The sequence below is a fragment of the Fundulus heteroclitus genome, chromosome 1 (genome assembly GCF_011125445.2).
Source record: "Fundulus heteroclitus isolate FHET01 chromosome 1, MU-UCD_Fhet_4.1, whole genome shotgun sequence".
Lineage (NCBI taxonomy): Eukaryota > Metazoa > Chordata > Actinopteri > Cyprinodontiformes > Fundulidae > Fundulus > Fundulus heteroclitus.
Window position 1 is genome coordinate 42,218,278 of NC_046361.1, and position 23,612 is coordinate 42,241,889.

Genomic DNA, 23,612 nt, shown 5'->3' on the forward strand with positions numbered 1-23,612 from the left:
AGTCTTTGATCAGAGGGAATTCATAAGTACTTTTTAAGTCGACCTCCTGCTATAGTTATTGCAGGGATGAGTTTGCTCTGACAACCTTCGGTCCAGCAAAGTTTTCGAGCATGTGGCGTGGGGGTAGTCCCAACGGCGTGTAACAGCTGTGGTGTCTTCTCGAGATGGCGGCATGCCAAAAGTAGGGAGATTGCGGTGCGCGGCCGGGTTCAATAGTTATCCCCATAGCAACCTTATCTCGATCGGCGTCCATCTTGACTGTGTTGCATGATGGAAGTCGGTGGCCATTTTGACCACATTGCCTCATGAGAAATGCAGTTTGTCACGTCCCGAATTAATGCAAACTGTCACGTCTTGAAGTGGCGTAACAGACCCCTACCTACCAGAGGTATAATTGCATTGATAAAATCAAGCGCTCCTAAAGGAAATGATCTTACTGAGAAAATCATTCTTTAAAATATTCTTGCCTCAAATAATGTTTTGTGTAATTCAGGCTTTGCATTGTGAATGGGTTGAAACACATGCCAAACATTGTTTTCTAAATTAGTTAAGCTAATTCAACTCCATTCCATGTTCTTTAAGTCAGATCTGCAGTGAACCAGGATTAACTGAATTGTTCTGATCATCAACCACTTTTGTTTTGTCTTTTGGGTTCTTTTGCATGTATATAGCTCCTTAGCTTAGCTTCTTTTATCTTCATTTTGCTTAGTAGTTTAGTTAAGTTCACTAGTCTAGTAGAGATGATTTATTGATTGAAATATTGTGTTAATTCAGATAAACAGCATTATATAGTGATGTTTTCTGGATGTTCATTTTATTTGTTGTTAAATTCTTGAACTTGAAGAGAAGTTGTCACTCCTTTATTCTATGTGTGTGCAGAGTTTGCTGTTAAAAGAACGGCAGTGCTCGTATAATCCCTTTCAACTATTGTCCTGATATCAGCTTAAGAGCTGATATTTACCGGACAATACCTAACAGACAGAGAGTTATTTCTTAAACATTAAATAACTTTAAACAGTGTATAATGGCACAACAGTGAGCTTCCTGACTTCCTCCCTCAGCAATTCATTCTCGGCTGTGATGGAAGCTAGCTGTTCCTGGCTGAATTCCAGCAACTCTCTCAAGGCTTGAATTTACTTATGTAGAACTTCTACCAAGGCGAGATGGGCATGCAGGCGAGATAGCTTCTTATCTATGGATTCCAGGACGTCACTGTAGCTCCTTTCTGGATATATAGTGGAAGCAGTGCAGGTTGAACTGAAAGGGGAGTGTTTTGTTGATTGTGTGTCATGGTTGTAGAACATTTCAGCTTCGCCATTGCAATGCTGTCATAACACTCATCCAGGTAGCTCTCAAGGCTGGTCAAGGACTCCTCACCCAGTGTGTGTTATTATGAAATATGAAGCAATTATTAATATTCAAACGTTACTTAATTTAATTATATACTTGTTCTCACATGGATGGATCGGATTGATATTTTGTGTATACAACCATTTTTACTCACGCAAAGCTCCCATGTGAACTCAGCTGCTAATCTCCTTCCTTCCCCTTCCCTCTTTCCCTTCCCTTTCCCTTCCTATGGCAGAGAAGCTCATTCATGCCTTTGTCTCCTCCAAGTTGGACTATTGTAATGCACTTCTGAGCAGGATTCATGGCAGGAGTCTTCAGAAGCTCCAGTACGCTCCTGATGAGGGTGTAGAATTGTGAGTACATCACCCCCATCTTACGCACAATGCATTGGCTGCCGGTTCATCTCCAGATAGAATACAAGATTCTTTTGCATACCCATCACTGTCTCAATGGTGTGACCCCCACTTACCTCACTGAACTGCTCACACCCCAAACATCCACCCAGACATGGTCAGGCCCATAGCACTGTCTGGTCCTGCCGAGGACGAGGCTTAGAATGATGGGCGACAGAGCCTTTGCGGCTGCAGCTCCCCGTCTCTGGAACACCTTTCCAGATCTAATCAGATCTCCACAGATGATTGAGGCTTTTAAGAAAGGACTTAAAATTTTCCTATTCAGGAAAGTTTATGCTGGCAAAGCTTCTTTCTGTATGGATATTTTTCTTAATTTATGTTTTTAATGACTGTTTTATTGATGTTTGTAGTTGTAATCTGTCTCCCTCTTTAGCACTTTGAGGTATGGTGTCAAATGTCAAGTTACTAATAAATAAAACATATATATTATTGAGGATAGTAGTCTTAACATAGGGTTGTTGATAACTAAAAGGATTTGTTTCTCTTTAAGCATAGATTTTCCCTCTCCTCACGATCTGTAATTGAGATTTAAAACTCAAACTTTTATGTTTGAAGAGGAATGTTTACCACCTTTTTTTAGGTTGAATGATGACATGCGGCTAAACATGTCATCACTGGTCAGATCAGGCAGGAGACCAGAGAAAATTATGGAGTCCGACATAGTTTTAGCAAACTCACACACCGAAGCAACACTAACTTTAGTGACCTCCGATCGGCGTGACCGGGTGTAATTACCGCCAGCGTGAATAACAATCTTACTGTATTTACGCTTATCCTTAGTCACCAGTTTCAGGTAGGATTTGATGTCACCCATTCTGGCCCCTGGCAGGCATTTAACTATGGTCCCTGGTGTCTCTAGGGCCATGTTTCTGACTATGGAGTTGCCAATTACCAGAGTCGGCTTTTCAGCGAGTGTGTCGCTGAGTGAGGAAAATCTGTTAGGATTGGGTTGGTTTATCTAACGTTAAATATGTTAAAGTTCATCATATATCACAATCACTGTACTGCTATTGTCAATTTGCACACTCTTCTCTCATGAACATAACTTGCACATTTCTGGAAAGGTAGCCTCAAAATCATTGCACAAAAGCACCTTATTACCTCATTACTTATGATTCACGAAGGACGGACTAATCTATGGAATGTGTCAAAGCTCTCACACTCTCACACAACCTTTTTAATCTTATTTTTAATATTTTTATCTTTTGCATGCTCTATTGTGAAAAAAGCTGACCAGATGTTTATTGTCTGTTGTTTGTTGTGGGTACTCAAAGCCAGAGGATGTCCTAAAAGGAATTTCACCACGGTAACACACTGTGACAATAAAATAATCTTGAATCTCTGCTTCAAGATAAGATGAAGAACCGGGAGTGAATGGAGACATCAAAATGAGCTAAAAGTACAAAGAAAACAAAGAAACAATGATTTGGTCTAACTTCCACATCTTCCATGCATCAGATAGTTTAAAGGTTTATTATATATTTATACATTACTGTGATTGTCTTCAGTGAGAAGAAGTATAAATAGCTGCTGTGTTACCTTTGTGGGAAGGTCTCGAGCATTATGGGTAGTGCTGTAGAAACTGCTGACTACTAATGTGTTGTTGCATAAACAAACTATAGGATTATGGTATGAAAACATGAGTCTACAAATGGACAGAGAGTGACAATTAGGAAAATATTGTCATTATCTTGACAGCAGCTGTGATGCAAATGCAGAGAACCCTGCAGCAATCAGATGCAAAACTCTATGAAAACTGACAGAAAAGTCCATGAAGAGAAAGAGAGAGCAGAGAGAATGTTAGAACCAGAACTATGTCAGCTGCAGACTGCCTGAAGAAGCTTCCCTTTAAACCTGCAGCTAACCTGAAAGATTGTCTCTCAACCATTCAAATGTTTGTAGAGCAACAACCAAAAAGGCTTCAAGTAATGCATTATTTAAACAAAAGTCACTTAAATAAAACCAAATATATCTATTCTGGTCTTGAGATAAATCTGGTCTTGAGATAAATCTGCACACCAAGCTTGTTTTGTAGCTTCTGGAGAACTTTTCTTTCTGCCACTCAGCAACCTAAGAATCAAAACGAAACACAAAAAAAGCAGCATTTAGTTCTTAGGCTCCACTTTTCTGGAGGAAAGCGCTCAGTAAACTCCAAAAATCCTGAAACCCTGAGTTCATTCAAATCAAAGTTAAAATCCCATTTGGTCAGAAGTGCAATTCCCTTTTCTGTTCAAACTATCAACTGAATAATTGTTAATTTCTGCCTGTGGTTCAACTTCTCTTTCCTTCTTGTTTTCTGCAATGGCTGACATACTGATGTCTCCACCATGTGAGGCCCTTTCAAACGTCCTGCACCTTAAATGTGCAACACAAATAAACTCTCCTTGTCTCATTTATTGAGGTGCACCCATGTGTAGATTTAGCTCCAGCAGTCAATGAAGAATATTTATAAAGCTTAATGTCTGCTGCTCGTTGTTGCTTCTGGAAGCTCCTGAAGTCAAATAAGAGATTATGGATTTAAATAAGGATGCAACCTCTTTGCTTTTTAAGGCAGATGTCAAAATAAACATCTGCTGTCTGAAATGCAAATCATGATGTACAGATTTTGCATGGTGTTGGTAAAAGTGAAGAAGTTGAAATCCTGTAGTCAGATTCCAGGAGCCAAAGAAGAAGACAGATGGAGAAAGTTCTGCTGATTGTCCTGGCTGCCTCAGGTAAGAAATGGAGTTGTTCCATGAGACTGGTTCAAAATATTATATATATATATATATATATATATATATATATATATATATATATATATATATATATATATATATATATATATATATATTATTATTATTATTTATTCAGGCCTTACTTCAGGCCTTAATTTTCCATTATTATTGGTCAATATTTTAAGATATGGTCACTGTAATTCTTAAAACTTAAAGTCTGAATATATTGAATGAATAGTCTGGACACACCGTATTTTTTTTGCACCAAGTAGTTGTACCATGTTAATAGAAATTACAACAAATGCATGCTCTTTTGCATAAAAACGTATATGTACCTTTACATTTTCAAACATTTGTTAAACTTTGTGTTGCTGTAGTACACAGGATTTTATTCCTTAGTTACTTATTTTATTTATAAGATAAGTAACTATTTAACATAACAGAAAAGTTGATTTTGTTAAACAAGAATTGAAATAGAAAACTGAACACACGGATAAACACGATAACTTCCGCAACATGCACGGGCCTTCTTTAATACCCAAGTGTGTTCTTGTGTGTTTAGCAAGAATGTAATCGGTTAGTACAGTTGAAAGTATGTACTTAGAGTGATCACAACAAAATAGTGCAGTAGTTCTGGAACAGAGCATTCTTGATGTCAATGCTCAGCTCTTTCCCAGAGTTTGAAGAGACGGTCCTATTTTATTTGGGAATGTGACTATTTTTACATTTGTAATGGATAGTGCAATTAAGAAACAATGTTAATTTCACAAATGTAGTTGCGGTGTTGAAATCTGATTAAAAAAAAAAAAAGCTAACGTGATTTACGATCTTAAAAATCGTTACTATTAATGGGGGCTTAAGCATGATACTGTGGTCCCTTAAAAACTTTTTCCCTTTGAAAGATGACTTGATTATAAATATTTTTTTATTGTAACTGACAAATAGTAGTGTTGCTGAACAGCTTTAGAGTTATAATATTAGTAAATTACTTCTAATATTCCTTAAATTTGCACTGGATACATATGTTGGAAAACTCTAAATCAGGGGTGTCAAACTCATTTTGGTTTAGGGGCCGCATTCAGCTTAATCCGATTTTAAGAGGGCCACACGAGTAAACTCATTGCAAGATTAAATAGAACTAATAAAAGTGAACTTGTTGTTGATTTTTATATTAAATTAATTTCACTTTTACACAATATATTATGAATAACCTGAGCATTTTTAAGAAAAGTATGTGCAATTTCAACAATACTTTTACTCAGTTAAACATTTACTTGTGCATTATGCATAAGAACTGATCACAGTGATTGTATAATGTTGAAAAACATTTATTCACATTTTTTGGAACTTAAAAACACTGTCCTGCATGACAAAAATACATCAAACAGATAAAAATTCAGAAATTATTTAAAATCAATGTTCCACATCTGAAGCTCAGTGCTTCTGTTAATTCTGATTTTAACGCTTATTAAGGCTAGGCGCCTGACTACGGCCAGATATGGTAAAAGGCAGTCAGAAAGGTTTGGCTGAGGAGCCTGTGTGTGAATACAATACCAACAGACAAGTAGTAAGTTTGACTTATTGTATTTAAACTTATATTTTTACATACATTTATGGAGGTATTCAATAATAGTATTAAGATTTTCCTATGAATATAAACAATTACAACAGGAAAACAACAACAGCAAAATAAATAACCCTGATAACACCCAAGAGTTTCTTTCTCTTATTTAAGTCTGTCCTATGTTTGCAGGATAATTAATAGTCCATCAATCAATGATCAACTAAACATTAATTTAAAAAATAGCTATATTCCTTTTGTTGTGCAACTCCAAAGGAATTCCAGAGTTCCATAGTCCATTGACAAATTTAATGAAAAGTAACTTAAAATTATCCTTAAAGGACAACATTTTGAAAAATCAAAAGGCTTATTTAATGCTTTGAGAACATCTCTTCTATTCGGCCACAAAATCAACAAAAAGAGAATGATCTTTTAAGCTATAAGACCATTTTTAAGATGCCAATACATAGATTTTACCAGGCGGGTCGCCACCGCATTGCTATTATAATATAAAACAAATGACTAAAAATAAACAACTCACCGTCAGTGGTTGCCAGAAAACACCCAATGGAATCCTTCGTCTAGGTTAATTGGACTTGATTCAACATTATTCTTCAGTGATTTAGGAAAAACGGCAACACAAGCAGCTAGCCACACCGATAGCAGCAACAAAATGGAGGAGTTAGCCTCTGACCCGGAATTCAAAGAGTGCTGCTAGTTTGACCCGCCAAAAGAAAACACGGCTTGATTATTTTGTGCTGGTTACACAATGGAGTGTTGCATCATGTTGTAGGAACTGCAGGTTTTCAATTGAACGAAGTACATGTTTTTTTCAAAATTCATTGTTCAATAATGATAATGCATTTGGCCACCGGGCCGGACTAAATCGTTCGGCGGACCGGAACCGGCCCGCGGGCCGTATGTTTGACACCCCTGCTCTAAATCATTATTGTAAATTTAATCCAAACAGCATCTGGCCAGAGCTGTGGCTTAAACATTGCAGGGCTCCTTAAAGGGGCCATGACAACAAATTTTATTTTTCTGGGGCTTTGGGGGTATAATATGATCTGTTGTGCACTGATGAGGCAGTGTGAATGTCAACATTGAACTCCAAAGGACCTGTTGAGGGGTGGCCGGCTTTGTTTTTCTGCTCAAAAATGGTCCGATCAGAAAGCAGTTTATTTTTTAATGTAGTGTTTTTGGGTTCGTTCCATTTACCACGGCCCATCTCACCTTGTTCGAAGATTTGGCAGCAAAGTAGAAACAAATTATCAGAGACAAACATTTAAAATATGCATATTTATTACAATTGGAATTGCTTCAAATTGGAGACAAAAACACTTACAAGCTTCATGCCACCTCATTTTGTATATTTACCTGACATCTTACTTCATGGTGCTGCAAGCGATTTGTCTGCTTTACACTACCCAAACACATCTTTTAAAAGACAGACCGCTCCTCCCGGTTAGTTTGGGGGTGTGTGGGCCCAGACATTGAGGCTCCAGGTCCTATCTGCTCTGAAACAAAGGATATCTGTTCTCCTAAGAATCTTCATGAAGCAAGGCCGAATTAGCACCAAGATGTCCCATCAGGGGTCAACCCAGATGACCTCAAGAACCATAAAATAGCTTTCAGACCTTAAAAACAAACACCCTGTGAGCAGTGCATGTTATCCCTCAGAGCAAACCCCCACCTTTTGTAAACTTCCAAGACACAAGTTTTAGGGATTAAAAAGTAACTCTTATTGTTTTCCCATAAAAATGCCTGATTAATACAACTAAACATATTTTCCCGTAACAGTAGGTTATCTTTATACGTAATTAATATTCTGCAGTTAGAGCACACCATCAAGCAAACAGCCTTCCCCTCCTTTCCCCAGCTGATATACCCGCCGTGAGTAGCTAGCATGTCTGACTGCTGGATTGGAGAGGAGGAAGGCAGATCAGCGAGCAGACAGAAGGCAGCAGCTCCAGATCGGCCTCCTTGTATCAGCTTAAACAGGAGCCAGTCACTGCTGATCCACAAAGCGCAAATTTCCAATATTTAACCTCAAATTGAATTCAGTGCAGTTACTAAAAAGGGGAGCTGATATGTCCGAGGGTGCTCAAAATAACGGATAGAAGTTTCTACTTACTCCTAAAGGATGAGGGAAACAGAGAAGAGTGGCTGAAGTTCATTTATGGGGAGAGTATTTTAGCTAAGACTGTTTCCTTGAACATGGTGGAATTGAAGTCAGGGTTTTTGAACAAACAGAACTAAAATAAAATAAAAACTTCTGTACCCTAGGTGCTGCCAGGAATTCTGGGTCCCATGACAAAAATATCTAAATCATCCGAAAAGCTCATATATGTTTTCTTTTTGGGGCTCATTAGTCAGGGGAATTGGAATTGTCCTAACTTATCCCCCCTATAGAGCGCCCCGGTCTGTACCAGCATGGAAGGTCGCGACCACAATGCTGTCATTACCCATAAGTTTAATGTCTAAATGGTGTCAAATGTAAGGAAATGTAAAATCAGGTTGACTGACTGATGAGCTAAACTGCTGCCAGCTACATGATTTTCTGTCACGGCCCTGCAGAGCCAAAGCACAAAGCCAAATGGACTGCGGTGCAGTGGAGAGCTGGCTGCCAGTTGCATAACGTTCCTGTACCACGGCTGTCCAGCCTCAGCGAGCTCTCCGCTGCACCAGTCTATTGGGCCTTGTACTTCGGTCCCACTGTGTGGATGATCAATCGCGCTGCCAAGGTTAAAGCCTTGGGTCAGCTTAGCCTCGCTTGTCTGACATCCTGCAACACAAATACTTACTCTATCTGTAAAACCACAATGGACATGTGCCAAGAAGAGAGGATTGGATAGAGAGGGGGAAGGGGTGAGGGCAAGCGGATGACAAATTTTCCGAATAAAGTTGTAGCAAATCAGAGTAAAGTCAACTAGGTAGAGCCATATAGCATTACCGTACTCAACCCTTTTACAGAGGAGGGAAATCTCTTACAAAGCAACTCCCTACAAAAAGATGTTATTAATAACACAATTCTTTGGAGAATTTATATTTACAAAAATATCAACTACATGAAATAGTTTACACAGTGATGTCATGGCCCCTTCAAAATAACTACTAAACACTTAACACTCATGTTTGTTTTATCATTATAACCAGTAAAACTTACTTTCAATATCTATAGAAAAAAACATTTTCTGTAAAAACTGTATTTATTATACAAACGGGAAAAAAACAGACAGACGTGAAGTACAAAGAATTGATACCTGTTTATTCATCAGCAAATATTTTTATGAGATGAAAAAGCTGAGGAAATGTGGAGGAGGACAACGGCAGGACATGGAGGTGAGTTGGATCAGGAGCATGAAAACTGTATGCAAACCTGGAAATGTGGTGTCACCTCCTGTGGAGCTGCCTGCATAAAACTATAAAAAATTGAAAACATTAGAGTTCACACTCCACTAACGTAGGCTGACATTTAATGTCAATATTAGGGAAATTCTTTTTTTATTTGAAAGGAAAGCCAAAACATTACATCATTAAAGGGTTCTCTGGCTATTTTCCTTCCTATAAATTTGGGCAAAGACTAGGCTTGGGAGGTTTAAAAAAATTATTGTTCTAAAGAAAGAAATATAGTGATAGTATTATCAGGTTTACCAGAGAGGATACCAAGAACACCGTGTTACCTTTTCTGGACTATGCGGTGCACATTAAGGAAGATAGGAGTGTCAGAACTGAGGTTCACCATAAGCCCACACACAGAGACCCATATCTGCATTTTGATTCCCATCACCCACTGGGGCACAAACCCTCTATTATCAGAACTGAGAAAGGACTGACAATATTCCCTCTGCCACAGAGCAGAAACAACAAGAACACAAGCAGGTCAGGAAATCACTGCAAGCCTGTGGTTACCCGAACTGGGCCTAGAACTGGGTCAAATCAGCTAACATTGCTGGCAGAAAAATCTACACAGCTTCAAATGTATATATATATATATATATATATATATATATATATATATATATATATATCAGATGTCCAATTCATTAATTTTAAATGCAAATAGGACATTTATGCTATTCTAAAGACTGAAATGCTTCTATCTGTGTAAGGACCCATTTTTCATCAAACATTTTATTCAATGGAAGACTTGTGACACGAGAATAACAGGGTTGAGTTGAGTATCGAGATAGAGGGGCCAAACAGAGCTTTACATTATAATAGTAATTTTTTACTCTTAAATTTACTACCATTTCTGAGATCTGCTATTAGCTTTTTATTTAATGACGTAACCATAAGAAGAACAAGATAAACTGCTGTTGAGTTGAGTTTTATTATCCTAAAGTAAAAACTGCAGCAATATTAACTGTCAAATGTTATGTGAATTGCTCAGATTAAACAAAGAGTGTGTGTGCAGAGCCTTACCGGATGAAATATACTAGGCCTCATGAGAGATGCACTAAAATGCATCATTTTGTAATTACAGTAACATACAATTAAAGGTATAAACCTATAAAACGACAGTACTTATAATAACAGTAATCAAAAAGGTAACTATTTCAGTTTGTCGGTTTGTATCGGTGCCTGTGTCTGTATGTGAATTCACATGCTGGTGAAGATTCTCAGTCATCCAGGTCTTGGTATGTGAATGCATGCAACTTATTGTTTCATTAAATTTATCGTATGAGTCAGTTTCACACATCTTTCAAGACCTCATCAAACAGGTAACAGAGAATATCATCCTGATGCAGCCAGACAAATCAGTTTGACCCAAACAATATATACATTTGACTTGGATGTGTTTTTTTTCTTGTATCTTCAGATGCTCGGCCATCACACGGCCATGTTGGCACGTGCCCGGCACCGCGTTAGTCCTTGGTGTCCTTTATGTAGTTCTGATAACACCTCATTCCTCTGCACAACAGGAATGACCAGCCGGTCCTGATATAACACCAATCCATCCGTTTCTGAGAGATGTGCTCTTGCAGAATAATAATGATGAAGAGACGGATTCATCGTCGTTTTGGGCAGCCATCCGTTCCGGATGAATCTTGTAATCTGCTGCAATTCGTGATCATGCTGAGTAGCTTCACGGATCTTAGACAGTCTTTGAGATGAGACAGGTGCATTCACTACAATCGACTCCACATGTGGTTGCACAATGTGATCTGTGGTCTCATAACTCACGTTTTTCTGCGGTCTCCTGGATAGCGTGTCTGCCACCACCAACTGTTTGCCCGGAACATGTTCTGCTTCCACGTTGAACCTTAAAAGGCGTATCAGGAGTCTCTGGCACCTTGGAGGGGCCTTATCCAGGTCATAAGTGTTTACGAGTGGTAGAAGCGGTTTGTGGTCTGTTTGCAGAAGGAAACTGTCCATTCCTTGAACATAGCGTGTAAACCACTCACACACCCACACTCCTGCTAAGCACTCTTTCTCGATTTGGGAGTATCTGACAGCATCTGACAGCGTGCGGGAGCAGAATGCTACTGGCTTTAAGCCATCCTCATGTTCTTGAAGTAAGGCTGCCCCTAAGCCATAGCTGCTTCCATCAGCGCTGATGACAGTTTTCCTATTTGCATCGTAATATGCCAGAGCTGGGGCTGACACGAAGTTTTAACAGCAATGAACGCCTATTCTTGTGTGTCGTCCCATACCCACTTGTTCTCCCTTCTCAACAGGGTGGTGAGTGGGTGTAGCTTGGTGGAAAGGCCTGGCAAAAATTAATCAGACCCAGAACCTGACAAAGCTTCTCCACATTTGTGAGACTCTGCATCCGTGTGATGGCTTCTACTTTGGTCGGGTCGGGTTTAATGCCCTCGGCACTGATGATGTGACCAAAGTACTGAGTTTCTGATTTGCTGAAATGACACTTTGCTTTATTCAGCTTCAAGCCACTGTCCTTGATGGTCTTCAGGACTTCATTCAGGTGGTTGTCGTGTTCCTCCTTAGTCTGTCCATAAACGAGAATGTCATCCATGACTATAACAACACCTTCGTGGTCCTTTAGCAGTGTGGATAACTGGAGCTGACATGATTCCAAATGGCAGTCTTCTGAAGCAGAATCTACCGATAGGGGTTTTAAATGTTGTCAGTTTTCTGCTCTTTGCATCCAGAGGGGTCTGCCAAAATCCACATGAGGCATCTAGGGTGGAAAACATTTTAGCCCCCGCCAGCTTTGGAGCGATGTCTTCCAAAGTTGGTAAGATGTAGCGTTCTCGTTTCACTGCTTTGTTTAAGCGTTTCAGATCCACGCATACTCTTACTTCATCTCTTTTTCTTTTCAACAGGAACCACTTAAAGCCTGGCAAGCTTTCAAACAGGCGTGTTGTTCCATCTCTTACCATGGTTAGGACTGGGAAGTCGGTCAGTCCGGTTAGAGCACAATCCTCGCGGCCGGGCGTCCATACAACCCACGGCTGACTTCAACGACTGAGGGCGGTCCCCTCCTTTTTATACCAATAAACAAAGTATCAGATGGGAGCGAGAGTGGCCCTTCTCCCTCCCATCTGAGCTGTTCGTCCCGTTTCCAAAACAAAAAACGTTCCCAGCATCTCAGCAGTGTGTGAAGCAAAATAATATTGCAAACTCAGATAATAGCGTAAATATAAGCAAAATAAGGAATACAGAATCAGTCTTTCCCACAACACATTGTCATAGGTTCCCACCACAAGTTAAAACAAATTATGGCAAAATAACACATGTTGTTCTTAGTTTTATGTGAGCAACATAACAGACACGAGCATATATGTTGCTCTTAGTTTAAAACTAACCAGTTTTTCCCAAAATACTGTCAGGATTTGGGTTTTGTTTTGGCTGTTTGTTAATTTTGATTTATTAGTTAACTCTCCGGCCTTTATAATCAGTTTTGGTTTTGGGTTCTTTCTTGTTTGGTTTCTATTATAGCTTGTGTTTTGTTTAATCTTAGGTTTAGGTTCTGTTTTGGTTTATGGAGTAGTTTGTTATTAAGTCACTTGGCCTGCTCAGTTCACTTCTTTGTATCCAGCCTTTAATCAGTAACTCAGTTCACCTGCCAGCTATCTGCCAGCTCACCTCTTAGTCTACACCCTGTCATTCCTCTTTTCCAGTCACCATCCAATCAGTGTCAGTTACTTCCAGTCACTTCCCTGTTCCTGATAAGCTCCACCCATGCCAGTAATTAGTTTTCACTCAATTCAACTGTTGATACCGACCCGATTGCCTTTTTGATTCTGAGCCAGCCTGATCCCTGAACCTGATTTTCCTGCCCTGTATGATTGCTTACCTGTTTCTCTGACCTGGACCTGCCTTGGGATATTTTGAGTTTTGCCTTGTCCTTGTCTGTACATTTGCCTGTTTGGACTGCCTTTTTTACCATTGAGCCTTGCCTGTCCCTGTTTATTAATAAATCCTGTTTTTTTTGCTTATACCTCTCTTGTCTGGCTAAATACTGGGTCCTCAATCTCTTGTTCGTGACAAATACATTGTCAAAGAACAAAAATAATTCTTTAATATATCATGCACCAATCAGTAGGCTCAGTAACCTCTTCTATGATGCCCAAATCTAGCATGCGATTTAGTTCTGTTTCGACCTTCGCAAGGAGGAGAAATGGGACCCGGCGTGGCGTCGTCAGGCTGTAGGGCTCTGCATCTGCTTTCAATTCTATTTTGACTTGGTCACACTTAAGCAGGCCAATTTCTCCAAGGACGTCCCCTAGGAGGTCTGTGTTTATGTTGTTGATCCTCCTGAGCAAATCCATCCTCCTAGCAACAATACCTCCCAACAGGTTATGAGCATAGGGTCCCTTTATGACAGTAACCCAGAAACGGTATTTCTGGCCCTTAAACTGACATGTGGCCAGAAACTGTTCCACACAGTGGACTTCACCTCCAGGGCTGGTGACCAGTGGAATTTTACTTGCTGTGACCAATCTTGGGCTTTTTGGCAGTCTGTTAAATGCAGCCTGAGACATCACTGTGATGTCAGCACCTGTGTCGATTTTAAATCTGACATAACAGCCATTTACAGGTAACTCTACAAGCCACTCATTTTCTGAATCTGGCTGCTCAATTATGGCTGGTTTAGTATCAGTTACTGCTCCAAGAAAAAACATGTCGTCCCTCTCAGCTGGGTTGTTAGAAGCCACCGACATTTCTTTCAGCATTTTCGTGTTGCAGACTGCTTCAAAACGTCCAGTTTTATTACATTTCCGGCAACTTTTGTTCTTAGCTGGGCATGGCTGCCTTTTGCCATGTTGTCTATTACAGCGAGAGCATGAAAGGAGATATTTGGACTCACCCGCCTCCGGTTGTCTCCTCCATTGTGCATCATTTTTGCTCTTTTCAGTGTGAAAACGCCGTCTTCCTTGACTCATTCCATCTACAGCATGTTCCACAAGCAAACTCGCGCTCTGCTGCTTAACTTGTTCGCTTTGGCGTGCTATCTGAATAGCTTGTTCAAGTGTGAGGTGTGCCTCCAGCTGTAATTTTTGGGAAACCTCTCAGTCCCATATGTCTATCACAATCCTGTCCCGAATTTGTTCATCTTTGGTGCCTCCGAACTCACAGTTTTGTGCCAGCTCCTATAAGCTTCTGACAAATGCTTCAACAGGCTCCCCGACTTTCTGCACTCTCCTATGAAAGCAAGCTGTGTCGTGAATGACGGTCCATTTAGGCACGAAATGGTCGTTAAATTTCGCCATTACCGTCATGTAGTCCAGCTCGTGATGGGTTTCAGCCGTTTCTTAATCTGCCGCTTCTTCATGGTTTTGCCTCTCATACAAAAGAGTCATAAATAGCCTCTTCTTGTCTTCCCAGGGCATAGAGGAGTGTGTTAACTTGTACTTCCCCGCTCTCCCTGTCTAACTTCCCTGCTACTCTGAAGCGGTCGAAGCGACGGCGCCACATCGGCCAGTCTTCATAATAAATAACATAATAAATTACAAGACAAATCTCTTCTGATCCTCCTTCCTCACAGGTGCAACTCTGATTCTCCAAAGCACCTTCCATAAAATGTGCATCGTTGCAGATGTTTTAACTGTGATGCTGTGATCATAACCTTATCTGATGAGTTACAAAAATTTCCAAACGTTGGCTGTTGGGAGAAACTTCTCTTCGATTCTTTAAATTCAGTTTATATTAACTAGCAACGTTTTATTTTTCCAACTTTAACAAAAACTGAGATTCATTGATTCCTTCAGTCGCCTCCTTCCACATCAGAGTTTTCCTTTTGTGTCTCTCTCAGTAGACGCCCAGATCCGATTGGTTGGACCATCTCGCTGTTCTGGTAGAGTTGAAGTTTACTATAATGGAACCTGGGGAACCGTGTGTGATGATCTCTGGGACCTTCACGAGTCCACGGTGGTCTGCAGACAGGTGGGCTGTGGGCTGCCAAAGAGTGCCCCAATGGCAGCATACTTTGGTGAAGGAACCGGGCAGATCTGGCTGGACGACGTGGCCTGTGTGGGAAATGAAAGCAGTTTGCTTGAGTGCCCTCATAACAGATTTGGAAACCATAACTGTGGACACAGAGAGGATGCTGGTGTCATTTGTGAAGGTGAGAAGACATTTTTATCAGCTCTGAGATGAGATTCTGTAGAGACAGCTGTAAAAGGTTACTCTGCTAGAATGAGATGAATCTAACCTCATTCTGTTTTGGGGAATCAAACAACGATAGGTTAGGCCCATTCTTCGAGCGGGGGAGGGGGATTTATGAAGTTCTGCAGCTTGCTTCTTAGCTGCACAGGTTTATAGAAGATCTGCTTGATTTCTGCAGTGTAGTCACCATTCAGACTGCACTGAGCAGGTGCAGTCACAAATACTCAGCAGCTCAGGTGATCGCTGTGTTACAGACAGCTCTGCTCTCTCCTCTCTGAATGCAATGCTGTCTGGCCTCAGACATGCAGATTTCTTCTTTAATGCTGCATAGTGCTGCTGCGGCGCCATCTGAAGTAATGACCAGGCAGTCAGCATGCTTTAGTGAATTCAGTTCAGAACCCTAAAGTGTTTAAGGTGGTGCGATTCTTATTCCTGGTGTTCAAGGTGGAACTTTGACAGATAATAAAATCTATTTCAATTTGTCTCAACCAACAGATGCCCAGTTCAGATTAACTGGTCCAACAAGGTGTTCTGGAAGAGTTGAAGTTTACTATGATGGATCCTGGGGAACAGTGTGTGATGACGCCTGGGACATGAATGAAGCCGCGGTGCTCTGCAGACAGCTGGGCTGTGGCCCGGCGCTGAGTGCACCAACGAGGGCCCACTTCGGTGTGGGAACTGGACAGATCTGGCTTGATGACATGGACTGTTCCGGTAGTGAAAAGAGCCTCTCTGAGTGCTCCAACCCCGGCTTCGGGATACATAACTGTGGACACAGTGAAGACGCCAGCGCCATGTGTGGTAAATCTGTGGTAAAATGACAACATGGAACAGCAAAATAGGCAAAAAAAACTAAGCCAAAAATATGCAAAGAATGATCTCAGTTACTAGAAAAGAGGATTTTGGATCATGACCACATGAGAGTAGCTCTATTAGTGATCTGAGAAGCTCAGCTATGCTGTAACGGTTCAAAAGGTTAATGTTTCCTGTGTGTCCTGCAGCTGCTTCCCAGATCAGGTTAACTGGCCCAACCAGGTGCTCCGGGCGGGTGGAGGTGTTCTTCAACAGCAGCTGGGGAACGGTGTGTGACGACGGCTGGGACCTAACTGATGCTGCGGTGGTCTGCAGACTGCTGGGTTGTGGGCTGCCGCAGACTGCCCTCAGCGGTGCACACTTCGGTGAAGGAACCGGGCAGATCTGGCTGAGCAATGTGGGCTGCTCCGGACTGGAAGACACTCTGACTGAGTGCTCCCACAGCGGCTTTGGGATAAACAGCTGTGGACACGCTGAAGATGCTGGTGTCATCTGTGGTAAGATCCTTTATACCAGTCTCACCAGGACAAGGCCAGAAATCAGCTTTAGTTATGGTGGAAAACCGACTAACAATGAAACATGTCTCGTATAACAGGCTCTCCGGTTAGATTAGCTGGTCCAAGCAGGTGTTCTGGACGAGTGGAGGTCTACCACAGCCAGACCTGGGGAACAGTGTGTGATGACGGCTGGGACATGAATGATGCGGAGGTGGTCTGCAGGGAGCTGGGCTGTGATAGAGCACATGGAGCTCCAGTAGGAGCCCTTTTTGGCCCAGCAGCTGGGAGCATCCTGATGGATGACCTGGTCTGTTCTGGACCTGAGGGCAGCCTGTCTGAGTGTGCCCACAGAGGGTTTGGGTTACATAACTGTCAACATACTGAAGAGGCTGGAGCCATCTGTGAAGGTAAGGAAATTCTGGTACCTTTGTTGATGCTGAAATGATCCAACACAGTTTATCACAACCACAAAGCAGGCCGGCACATTTCCAGGTCTCACAGGAAGGGACTTCTCAGGGTTGAGACTAAGTTTTAGAAGAACCTTCATGTTTGGGAAGATCTAGTGAAGTACAGTGAGGTTCCTCACTGGTGAGGTGAGGCACTGAACCCAACATGGACTCTTAGATGTTAATTTTGACCACAATTTAAACGTTTAGTTGTTTAACGTTTTTTTTAATTATTCTCTAATCCATACAATAGTTTTCAACAATACAGCAGTAAAAGAAACAAGGGACTATTTATTATAAAATAGAATTTTGTAAAATGGACCTTTTAGCTAATCTGTAACGCAGCATAACCTAATTTAATACATTTGGACTTTAAAATGTGATAAAACGTCACTGAAACTGCATGTCTGTAATAATTGGTGCAAAAATTATAAAATGCATGAACCACATTTAGTGGTATTACTAAATGAACCATGTAGTGGTTCATTTAGTAATAACATTGGTTATTGCTGTATTTTGTTGGTATTACAAAATGCGTCAGTTTATCATTTTTTTTAAAGTTAATGATGTGGTTCATGATGCAATAAATGATCAGAGACCAGTTCCTGCATTCGTCCTAATCAATATACACTAAATAAGTACCATGTCATGGATCCCCAGGATTGATTCAGTTAAAATGGGAAGAATAGCAGCTGAAGCCTTCATGAATGAACAAAACACATCCTGACCATCGGGACGTGCAAACACAGCACACTTTGCACCGATTATTACAAAAAAGCAGTATTAATGAGGTTTTATGACATTTCAGTCTGAATTTACTACAGAATGAGGCGTTATGTGACTGGAGATATAAAGAAACACAGCAACACGCTGACTACCTGTCAAAAAGGCAGCCGCCATCATAGAGGAGGCACAGTTCCTCACTACCTCACCTCGCCCTTCTACCATGTTGGAACAGGCAATGCATAAATTCAGTGAATATCTCCATAAAGATTTTGAAATCATAAAAATGTATTAATTAATAGAACAGTTAAGTGGACATCTGATTGTATTTTATCAGTGTTAGTATTTTACCTGACTGTGTATCATTGGGAAGATTCCTGCAGTGTTGATTCCCTGTGATGTGAGGAATTATTTGGTGCTTAAATCCTAATCTTGTCAAAGGATTAATTACAGGAGATTTAATTACTTTTTGACCAAAGCTTTGTTGTCTTCAAAGTCATTACGAAGAAAGTGGTGAGACTGAAAGTGCTTCAAAGCTCCTCTCTGGACCTGAACCATCCTGCTGTTCTGGAGAGCCTGCTGAAGCAGGTAAATGATGATGGGATTTTACTTTTCTGTGAGTTTCCTGTAGGTTGTGCTCCTTCAGACATTTGTTGATTAATTGGAATACGTGATTTTTTGCTAGTTTTGTGAGTTTTATCCGTGTTCCATGCAAAAATGAGGAAAGGTTGTGTCTCTGTAATGAGGTAACAGGAGCCTGAGGAAATCTTGTCAGCCAGCCTGGTCAGACATGACAGTTTCAGAATTAAACTCCCGTTCAGTTTAGTGTAAGCTTTGTTCTTTATTTTTTCAATTTCTTCAAAATGACTTGTAGTTTTGTCTCCTGTGGAATATGCGTTTGGACCCATTTCAGTTCACACTCATTTATTTTTCTAACTCATCCATCCTTTGCTGCCAGCAGCATCCTTCCCAGAAACAACCCTTCTCCAGCTTTTTCCAGAGGAAAGGGGAAGTGGTCCCGAGCTAACCATGAGATCTCTTCAGTTACTTTTGAGTCTGACCCAGGAACACCAACCACCACATGTCAGAAATGCTAAGTTAGAGTTCACTAAGTGTCTCCAACAGATACCTGAATCAACTGGCTGTTTCTCAGACAGAAGATTGATGACTTGAGTTTTTCATACCCCTGCCTGAGAGACAGTCACACTGAGTCCATGATGGACCTTTTCAAACGATCATTCATGCTTTGCTAAACATAGCTGATTCAACCTGTCATTTTCCCCACTAGCAGTTCATGTGCAGTGAAACTAAAGAACGTTATCTATAAAAACTGATCATGAGATCAGAAGCCTCCTGAGCTGAAGACCCAATGGGTCTGTGACTTGAAATTCTGCCCATATTGATTAGGAAGAGAATAAGTGTCAATAAACAACCCCCACCTACCCAGTAGGGCTTATAAGAACCAACCCAAGACTTTCCTAAAGTCCTCCTTTCCTAAATAACCTCCACACTGTACACCCTGGAGTCAGCAGAACAAACTTTGAGAAACTACCTGGGGTCCTTTGAGCATAATTTAAATACGGAGCCAAGACAATAAAAGCTGCGTTCCTCCTCCTGACTGTTGTATGGTCCCTCTCCATAACCCAACCATTAACTCTCCTTAGGAGGTTAAGAGTCATGAACTTCCATTATTGGAGTTCATCCTCAGGTCTGACGTTGGTATATCTGTCCAAGGAAACTGTTCCAGGTCAGGTAATTTTGCACAAACAGATAACCCAAACACATCTACATTATTATTATTATTATTACTATTACATTATCTAAGGAACAAACGGGAGATATTGTTGATCCCTTGAGGGTTTTGTTACTCGAGAGCAGCTTCTCTACTAGATTAATGCACCACTGGTCATCAATAAGCTGCCACCAGGCTCTATGAGCTTTGTTACCAAAAGATCAGATGAGATGAAAGGTCACTCACTCCCAAATCAACAGCTTTTTGACAATAAACTGGTAACATGTTGTCTTATATTCCTGTCTACATATTCTGGTCAATATTTTTGACAAATTAGTGCATATTGGTTTAAATCCAGCTTTTGTGTCTAAAATTATAAGTGTGGCACCCTCCTATGGTTAAATGGTGGTCTTGCATTGAATTTGAAATCTGTAATCCTATTGGTTCAAAAGTTTTGTGATGTAAATTTGAGAAACTAATGTCAGGAGCTATAACGCTGTAGGGGACATGACAACCATTTTAATATCTAATCAGTAAGTTTAACTATCCAGAATTACCATTATTTATATATATATATATATATATATATATATATATATATATATATATATATATATAGGCCTGTTTACACTACACTTTTTTAACCGAGCCGAGACCAGTCTGAGCTCAGTCACCGTAATAACTCTTGTGTGTAAATGGTCAGCAGACTGAACTGGACCGCGCTAGACATAACCCGACCGTGCTAAATGCAGACCAGTTCCTGAGTAGGTCTCGGCCTGTTTTTTTTTCTGGCCCGGTTATCTGATAAAGAGCGCATGAGCAGACCGCGTCATGCCCTTACAGTCAGCTGACTGTCCGCGGGTTTTCCGGCGTGTCTGGCTGCACGTCCCGATTCACACTCCATTCAGACAAATTTCAGACGTTCATAATAATACCAGCTTCCTTACCGTGCCACACGATTTCCAGAGATGATTCTGCTTAGGAGTGTGATGAACCTCAGCGTCTGTCGTTGTTTCCGGTGTCTGTAAATCCTTATTAGACGTTCGTTGGTCTCATCCACTTCCCAAAAGCCAACTCTCTCAAGTAAATTCACCAATGGTTGCCTTCTTCCCCTGACTCTCCGCAAACACCGAAATATCACAATATCAAGCATAACATCCTGAATGTTACGGGCGTCGCCGTTTTGTTTTCCTTGGTTCCGCCTTCAATCCCAGAGAGCAACAGTACCGCAGATCGTCACTTGGAGGTGAGGAACCAAGGAACCAAGGAACCGGGATAGTGTGGTGTGTAAACGGTTGGCTTGGCTTGGATAACTGATCCAAGCTCGGACTGCTCTCGGCATGGATCGGTTTAACAAGGGTAGTGTAAATGGGGCTTATATATATATATATATATATATATATATATATATATATATATATATATACATGCGCCACTGTGCTACCCACAGTGGTGCAGTGGGTAGCACTGTTGCCATGCAGCAAGAATGTCCTGGGTTTGCGTCCTGGGTCTTTATGCTTCCACCCACAGTCCAAAAACATGACAAACATGACAAGTTAGGTTAATTGGCCTCTCTAAATTCTCTATAGGTGTGAGTGTGTGTGTGTGAACGGTCCTGTTTATCTCTGTGTTGCCCTGCAAAAGACTGGTGACCTGTCCAGGATGAAGCCCGCCTCTCCCCATTGACAGGTGGAGATAGACACCAGCACCACTCATGACCCCAACAGGGATAGACCGGTTAGAAAATGGATTGATATATCTATAACATCATTTTGATTAGTCAGCATGTCACTGTAACTAGCATAAATTTTTATTTAAGATAAAGCCAATATAAATGATCTATTATGACAAACGAAAGATAAATGGCAAAATAGTTTGAATCTTACAAGTCAAAACTGAATTATAGATATCTGTAATTAGAGTAATTAGAGTTATGAATAAGATGGATAGATGAATGGAGTGAACAGGAGCTAGGACTCATTTATCCCTTAAAAGCATCAATAATACCTTGGCTGGTGGGTTGAGGTCCAACGAGCAAATCTGCCCGTGTGTGGTAGGAAAGTCAAACTACAACTGACCTCCAAGACTTATTGAATAAGGAAATGGTCAATTTCCAGCACAGAGCAGAGATTACATAGATGTGCTTTCGCCTCTTACTAATACCCGACAGCAGCCTTGCTGTGAGACAAAACAAAGTCATATCGTGAACATTATCACACAGCAAATACGTCAACACTGACCTTGGCAGTCAGCGGATAGTAGAGCTGATCTGCAGTTCTCGTGTCTCCAGTGCTCACATGTTTGAAGTGGTGTCAGGTCATAGTGCCTTTAGGATAATAATCCAATAACAACGTGCTCCAAATCATTTAGCTGTTTGTTTGCTGAAGTACAACATGTTTACATGAAGCATATTTATTATCCGATGCATCTTGAACCATCTTTACTGCATACAGACAGAGGGTCCTTTCTAAAGAGGGAAAAGCTAATTTCAGAGTTTAGATCTGCAGCATACAGACGCCAAAGCCTCTTGTTCTGTTACAGTTGGCAAGGCAGGAAAATATGAAGAGATTTTATTTCCTCAATACTAATAAGTGTATCACTACCATAAAATTACAGAACAAACGTAACGAGGTCAATTCATTCTATTGTTTCAGCTCAAACAGAAGCTGCAGGACCAGGGGCTGAAAGGAGATATCAAGCTGAGCTGGATGACCTCAGATGGAAAGATCTTCAAAAAGGATGAAGAGGAGACTAAATAATGTCTCAGTCAATTTCCTGTGTCATGTGATTTGTGTCTGTGTTATATGTGAATTCTGAGCTGGTGTCTAACCAACGTTTCATTATGGTTACATGATGACAAAGACTTGATTCTTAATGTGTGCCTTTGATAATCATACTCTGTAGTTTAGAGGTGGAAGTGTTTTTTTTTTCTTAAAACTCACTGACCAAACTTAACATGTCCAATAAAACAGTGACTATTAAGCCTTTTCATAGCAGAGCTCTGAATTCTGGTGAGGGAGAAAAGTCCTTTTCATCCTCATCTTCCAAAAGTTGAGGTAAATTTCAACTCCTCATTCCACCAAGATGTTTACAGCAGTCACACAGCAGCTCAAGCCGAGATTCATGGAGCAGATAACTATTTACCATATAAACCATATCTTGAATGCCAGAAAGAGCAGGTCATGAAAAGGGATTTGTTTGTAAGCTAGGGTCCAGTTGGTAGCTCTGCTGCAGTGCAGTGTGAAGGTCCTGGGTTCCAGTCCCAGCCTGGAGTCTATATGCATTGAGTTTTGCATGTTCTCCTTTTGCATGAATTGGTTCTCTCTGGGTACCCCAACTTCCTCCCAGAGTCTGGAGTTAGGCACCAACACCCACCCCCCATGACCCAGAAAGGATAAGCAAACAAATGGATGGTTCTACATGTATAGTATGTATCAATGGCGGCTGCGGGTATGTGAAACAGGGTAGGCTCAATGGTGGGCCTAGTAAACTAGGATATATTTATATGCTTTATTTGTGCTCCTAGCTTGTGGCCTCTACTTCATTCAATCTCAAAAATATGAATAACTGGCTGAAATCAGAGAAACTGTCAGGTGCGACATCTAAGAATCAGAAAATCTCTCTCTCTCTCTCTCTGACACACACACACACACACACACACACACACACACACACACACACATATTATGTGTGTTCTTGTTTTTTTAAGGTGTGGGGGACTGGGGGAGCATCAGCTCAGTTGGGACACAGAAGGGGGTGCACAACTAAAAAGGTTTGAGTCAGA

General features: G+C 40.8%; 1 protein-coding gene across 1 annotated transcript; it reads left to right on the forward strand.

Moving 5' to 3' along the window:
* The first annotated feature begins 4,432 nt into the window (after positions 1 to 4,432).
* LOC105922955 (deleted in malignant brain tumors 1 protein-like) lies at positions 4,433 to 22,587 on the forward strand. The gene is made up of 7 exons (XM_036132233.1): positions 4,433 to 4,477; positions 15,265 to 15,576; positions 16,113 to 16,418; positions 16,619 to 16,927; positions 17,026 to 17,334; positions 18,593 to 18,684; positions 22,483 to 22,587. The coding sequence occupies exons 1-7, from the start codon at positions 4,441 to 4,443 to the stop codon at positions 22,585 to 22,587; spliced, it is 1,470 nt and encodes a 489-aa protein (XP_035988126.1). The 5' UTR covers positions 4,433 to 4,440.
* Positions 22,588 to 23,612: the final 1,025 nt, after the last annotated feature.

Bases quoted from the DNA above. Each gene is read 5' to 3' on its own strand.
- LOC105922955 (XM_036132233.1), top strand. From the start codon at position 4,441: ATGGAGAAAGTTCTGCTGATTGTCCTGGCTGCCTCAG. The intron at 4,478-15,264 runs GTAAGAAATGGA...TGTCTCTCTCAG, and splicing joins GATTGTCCTGGCTGCCTCAG to TAGACGCCCAGATCCGATTG. The intron at 16,928-17,025 runs GTAAGATCCTTT...CTCGTATAACAG, and splicing joins AGATGCTGGTGTCATCTGTG to GCTCTCCGGTTAGATTAGCT.